The sequence below is a fragment of the Lupinus angustifolius genome, chromosome LG20, assembly GCF_001865875.1.
Source record: "Lupinus angustifolius cultivar Tanjil chromosome LG20, LupAngTanjil_v1.0, whole genome shotgun sequence".
Taxonomy (NCBI): domain Eukaryota; kingdom Viridiplantae; phylum Streptophyta; class Magnoliopsida; order Fabales; family Fabaceae; genus Lupinus; species Lupinus angustifolius.
Genome location: NC_032028.1, coordinates 7,106,932 through 7,113,004, shown reverse-complemented (window position 1 = coordinate 7,113,004; position 6,073 = coordinate 7,106,932). Strand labels below are relative to the sequence as shown.

At 33.2% G+C, this 6,073-nt stretch overlaps 1 protein-coding gene across 1 annotated transcript; it reads right to left on the bottom strand.

The window, feature by feature from the left end:
* On the bottom strand, window positions 4,073–5,790 carry LOC109336568 (CBL-interacting serine/threonine-protein kinase 7-like). Its single transcript, XM_019573245.1, has one exon. The coding sequence runs from the start codon at window positions 5,717–5,719 to the stop codon at window positions 4,361–4,363; it is 1,359 nt and encodes a 452-aa protein (XP_019428790.1). The 5' UTR covers window positions 5,720–5,790; the 3' UTR covers window positions 4,073–4,360.

Genomic DNA, 6,073 nt, shown 5'->3' with positions numbered 1-6,073 from the left:
TAAAAAATAAGTAACTTCAAAAAAAATACCCACAACTACAAGGATATGCTGTCTTGGTGGTTCCAACTTCCAACACGTTTTGGTTCCTTGATCTTAATCGATTTGCTTAATAATTAATGGAGGATACAATTAATTGCCCTCGTTTGCCATATAATTGATTTTATTTTAGTTGGGTGTCCATCTTTCTCAACTAGTCTCTACCACACATATTCTTTTCTAGAAACATCCTTTTAAGGAGTTTAGGGTCGTTGTTGCATCTTTATTGGAGGGAGATATAATGATGGACAAATTTGATTAAGAAAATATTATGATGCTTGGTTTGAAGCCATTGAAAGTTGGAAGACTTGCCGTTTGGTAGGACCTTATTAATACAAGGTCCCAATAATACTTAGATCGAATCGACCACATTTTGTTTTGATTAAAAAAAACTTAATATAAATAAGCACACATGTCTCTTTTTTTTAAGGAAAGACATTTATTAATTGGATTAAAATATCTAGCGAACATCATCTAACAATTGGGTAAAAATATGTCTCTAGCATCCAAAGGAAATTTGTAAGTGTTCATTTTTTTAATATAAAAAAAGTGTTAATTTTTATATAAAAAGTGAGTGTTTATTTTTTATATAATAAGAAAGTGTCCATTTTTTATATAATAAGTAAGTGTTCTTAGAGTAACAAAGTTTTCTCACTCCATTGAGGATCTTGACCCATAAAGGGCAAGCAAAGGGTAAATGAAGTGAAATCCTTCCTTTTATTCTAAATTTTCTTTAAGGTCTCTTTCCAAGTTAATTTTAGAAAAAAATGTTTTGGAATCATTTTACTAATGAATTTCATGACTCTCATATCTTCTATTTCTCTTCAAAATTCAACTTGTAAGTAAATCATTAAAGAATTAGGTTTAGCTATTTTTAAGAAGTCCCCAATTTTTGTGATTAGTGATTACTAAAATACCCTAATATACTCTTCCAGTATCTTTTAATCACTTTTATTTGTTTATCCCAACCCTAAACTGATGTTAAGACTTAAGACTTCAAACAACCTCTAAAAAAATATATCATTCATAATCTATTGTGTAATGTAAGCGTTGGAAAACTGAAACACAATGGAAAACTATTATGATGTAAGGGGACAAAGATTTTTTTCCTTATATCATGTCATATATGTTGTTTGGCATTAATAGAAATATAATATGACATCTTAATTAAAAACTTTAAACTTTCTTTATTATTGTTATTTTATATCATCATTAGCGCGTGACAACGTATAAGATATAGTTTAGAATAACATTAGTTTGATGTTAGGATTATTACCCTTCCGAAGTGCTAAACATTAGAATCACATTTTTTTCTTTTAAAGATAGAATCACATCTCATATTTCACCTTAGACCTAAAACGTTACATATGTGAGATGTCTTCTATTGTAGAACTCGATGCAATTTTCTAGTAGAGGTGAGCAAGATTCGACCATATTCGTTCATTTAGTTTGGCCTGATCATAATTAGACCCAAATATGGTTAGGTCTCATCTGGTTTAGGGGCGATGTCTTCTATTGTAGAACTCGATGCAATTTTCTAGTAGAGGTGAGTAAGATTCGACCATACCCGTTTATTTAGTCTGGCCTGATCATAATCACACCCAAATATGGTTAGGTCTCATGTGGTTTAGGGGCAAGTTCAGGTTTAAAAATTAGACTCAGACAACATTTAGGATCGGGGACAAGCATGATTCGACCATATCCGTCTCATGGTCACTCACTTATTGTATTTATATGTGTCTCTATTCAATTGTGTATAGAGTAATAATATTTATTTGGTCAAAATATCGTTAATTCTATATTTTTTAACATATATATATATGATTAACGATATATATCTATATATATATATATATAATCTATCTATTACCTTATCTATATAAGAAAATAATGTTCCTCATGACAAATGTCACTCTTTCAACCAAAATTTTCCCTCTAAAACATGTTCATGTTATTCCTATGTATCTTCCCACATTGCATCTTCCCTTTTTATATATTGTATATTTTAATAATTTAATGCTAAATAATTGATTAGTTCATTTGTTTTTAAATTATACTCCACATTAAATGATATTTGAATCCCCTTCATGTCTCATTTAATTCTCTCTCCAATTTTGTTTCATCTTCCTCTTTTTCTATCCCATATTCCAATTTTAAAGTTAGGAACGTTGACTTTAATTATTTAGGGACGTTGGCTTTAATAAGTCTGAGACGCTGATTTTATAAATTTATTACACAATATATATATATATATATATATATATATTTAATAAGATTAATACTTATATGATTTTAAACATATATCAAAATCAATTAATCTTGTACATTATATATGGGTAACATGTGAGTTCTTAATCATGTGACAAAAAAATATCTTCTCGTGCGTATGCGCGAGTAACTTACTAGTAATAACTAAAATATTCAGAATATAAAATAGTTGTGCATTATATTTAATCGGGTCTAGAATCTGGTTCGGTTCAAGGATTGTCCTGATCGATATTTGAGGTTGAGTTAGCTTCGGATCTAAGGTCATATCCAGATTCAAAAAATGATTTTACCAATATTTATGGTCATATAAGGAACAAGTCTTACTCGACCCAACCTGTTTCATGCTCACCCATACTTTCTACCTTAAGGATGAACTCTTACCATGTCTATTTTCTAAAATTTAATGAAATTGTCCATTATTTTTTCTCCAAATCCTTTTTCACAGGCTAGAATTTCAAAGTAATTAATCATTCATTGTTTCTAAGAATACATTTAAGATTTTTGTTTGGAAGGTTAAAGTTAGAGAAGAGAGAAAAAAGAGAGAGAAGTTAAGGAGAAATAAGAAATTTCTTTCATTTGGATGAGGGAAGAGAAAGGAAAAAAGTGAGTGAACCCACGAAATTTCTCTCTCCCCTTATGATATTCCAAACTATGCCCAAAATCATATCAATTGAAAATGTTAATTAAAATTATAATAAAATTTATAATTTAAAATTATAACATTTACTTTTAATTAATAATAAAACAACATTTTATGTATCTTTTCTTTATTTTAGAGACATTTTTTGTAATTTGAACTACAATATTATAACTCTCTTCTCATTTTCTATCCAACCAAATCAAAGAGAAGAGAAGAAAATACTTCTTTTTTACTCGGTTTCTCTCATTCTTCTCTTATACCAAACATGAAAGATTTACACTATTTCCTCTATTTCTCTTTCTTACTTTTTCTCCCTTCTTATTTTCTATTGTCAACCAAATAAAATCTATAGAGTGGTTATAAAAATAATGTTAGATTACCATTTACCTTTTCATGAATGATTATTGCATTGGAATTGATATATAGAGATAGTGCATACAAATTTTTTTCATTTGCCCGTTTTACCCGACCTATTTTGCCTGCCAAGTTCACACATTGGGCATGTGGGCAACTAATAAACATAATTCAAGGTAGAAGTAAGAATATTTTAAATAAGTTATGATGTAATGTGATTTTTAATCCCTAGACAAATTGTAATATAATGTGATTTATTAAACTTCATATAAAATATCAAAAGAATTGTTACTTTTTTAACTTTTTTAATTTAATTTCATTTATTATATGATTATATTTTTTTAATTATTCAACAATGTCCATGTGCCACCCGCAAGCTCATTAGCCCGTTTTAAAACGGACAGAACATTAAATTTTGTCCATTAAAACAATGTGGATATGTCTGCGCTCGCTTAAATTTTTGTAGGCATTTGCAAGCACGGACTGAATGAGTTGAGGGCCATTTTGTCATCTCTATTACTATATATTGATAAGTACTTAATTTTATATATATTTTCAATGACAAAATTTTTATTATATTATATATATAAAAAGATGAAATGTCACTATGTTATTGTTTTGTTTTTAAGTTTTTATAGTACTTGCTGACCATAAAACATTTTCTGCTATGGGATTAACTCTATTTTTTTGCATGGACAGGAGAAGGCATATTCAACATACCAAAACCTTAGATAAGTGTACAATTATTATAGGAGTAGGAAATATGAAACAGTACACAGTAGGATCTAATATTACTATAAGAACCTTCAGCTATTACATTGCACACAAGCATGTAAAAATAAACAAAATGAAGTTGAATATCTAGAACTAATTAACACCTAAAAAACAAATCAAAACAGAAGTGTATTTTTACAAGCAAAAAAACAATGATCAACCACAAGCTTCAGCTTGCTCTTTGTTTCTTCATCATCAGGACTCATTTTGGCAAATAATCCATCAAACTCCACAACTAGTAAATCCTTCATTTGAGAAGAACAACATCAACATCATCATCATCATAACTCATTCATTGTACATATTTGATAATGTTGGTGATTCATTATTATTGTGCCAAGAAAGCACAACATCTTGCAACCCAACTTTCCAATCCTCCCAATGAAGCTCCTCAAATTCCAACCCACCATCAACAATCTTCATAGCCACCAACAACAATTCATTTTCAATAATTTCAATCACTTCAATAACCAAACCCACTTTCCCTTTCCCAAACCCAATTGCACCATTCTTCCCAACTTCAACTCTAAACCCCAAAACACTTCCAACCTCTTTCACCTTCTCCTCCACCTCCTCCAACCTCTTATTTGAACTAAACCTTCTCTCATTGTTCCTATACGACTTCGTTTCAAACAAACCCCTCAAATCCAAACCTGAAGACATGGATATTATATCAAACGCGTTCACACCTGAACCCTTGTAACAACAACCCTCGTGTGAGTTATCGTAACCGTTTTTATATAGACCCGACCCGAATACGCTTTCTTCGGGTTCGGGTCGAAGTGATTTTTTGAACCATGAGTTATTATTGTATAGAGATTCTAGGCTCATTCGGGTTGCTGGATTTGGATCAAGTAACCGCTTGATTACGAATCGAGCTGGTTTTGAAATCCAATCTGGAATCCGAAAATCTCGCCGGGAAATCATCTTGCACATCGCCGGAATGTTTGAATCATCGAAGGGAAGGTGACCGGCTAGGAGAACGAAGAGGATTAGGCCACATGACCACGCGTCGGCTTTTGAACCGTCGTAACCACCGCCGCGTCGGAGAATCTCGGGCGCGGTGTACGCCGGAGTTCCGCACGCGGTGTGGAGGAGACCATTTTTGAGATGTTCCGGCAACGCGGAGAGGCCGAAGTCCGAGACTTTGAGGTTGCCTTCGCCGTCGAGGAGGAGATTCTGCGGTTTGAGATCGCGGTGTGCGACGCCGTTGCGGTGGGAGAAACGGAGCGCGGAGACGAGCTGCTGGAACAAACGCCGTGCCAAATTCTCAGGGAGCTTTCCGCGGCGGTTGATCTTGGAGAAGAGTTCTCCGCCGGCGGCGAACTCGACGACGAGATGGATCTTCGTTTTTGAGGCCATGACTTCATGGATTTTGAGGATGTTAGGGTGATGATGAAGGCGGCGCATGGCATCGATCTCGCGAACGATGCGTGGTTCCATGGCGGCGTCAACGGTTTTCGATTTATCGATGACTTTAACGGCGACAGTAGTGCCGTCGATGAGGGATTGAGCCTGGTACACCTTAGCGAAGCTTCCACGGCCGAGAAGACGCGTCAATTGGTACTTTCCAAGGATGGTGGTGGCGGAGCGCGATGAAAGTGACGGCGGCGCCGTTGATGGTTGCGGTGGCAACCCTGATTCCATGGTTTATATTAAGCGTTTTTAAAATAAAGAAATAGTGAAAATTATAAGCCACAGGACAAGGGAAAGTGTTGTGAGGAATTGGGTTTATATAGAAAAATTTCTTTAGAGAAACTAAAGAAATTGGCTGTTACTTGGAAACTCCAATAACCACCGTTCATTTTCTGCTTTTAATTTGTTTTGTATATTTAATGTTTTGGCCTTTAGTTTATGTTGTTTTTTTGCCTTACAAGATTTTTTGTTGGTTTTGATTTGTTTCAATTTCAACAAGAATAAAATTTAATTTACTGAAATAATCTTTTTCATCTTGAACTAATTTTTTCGTTTTATAAGTCGGTTTACGAATTCCATTGTTGT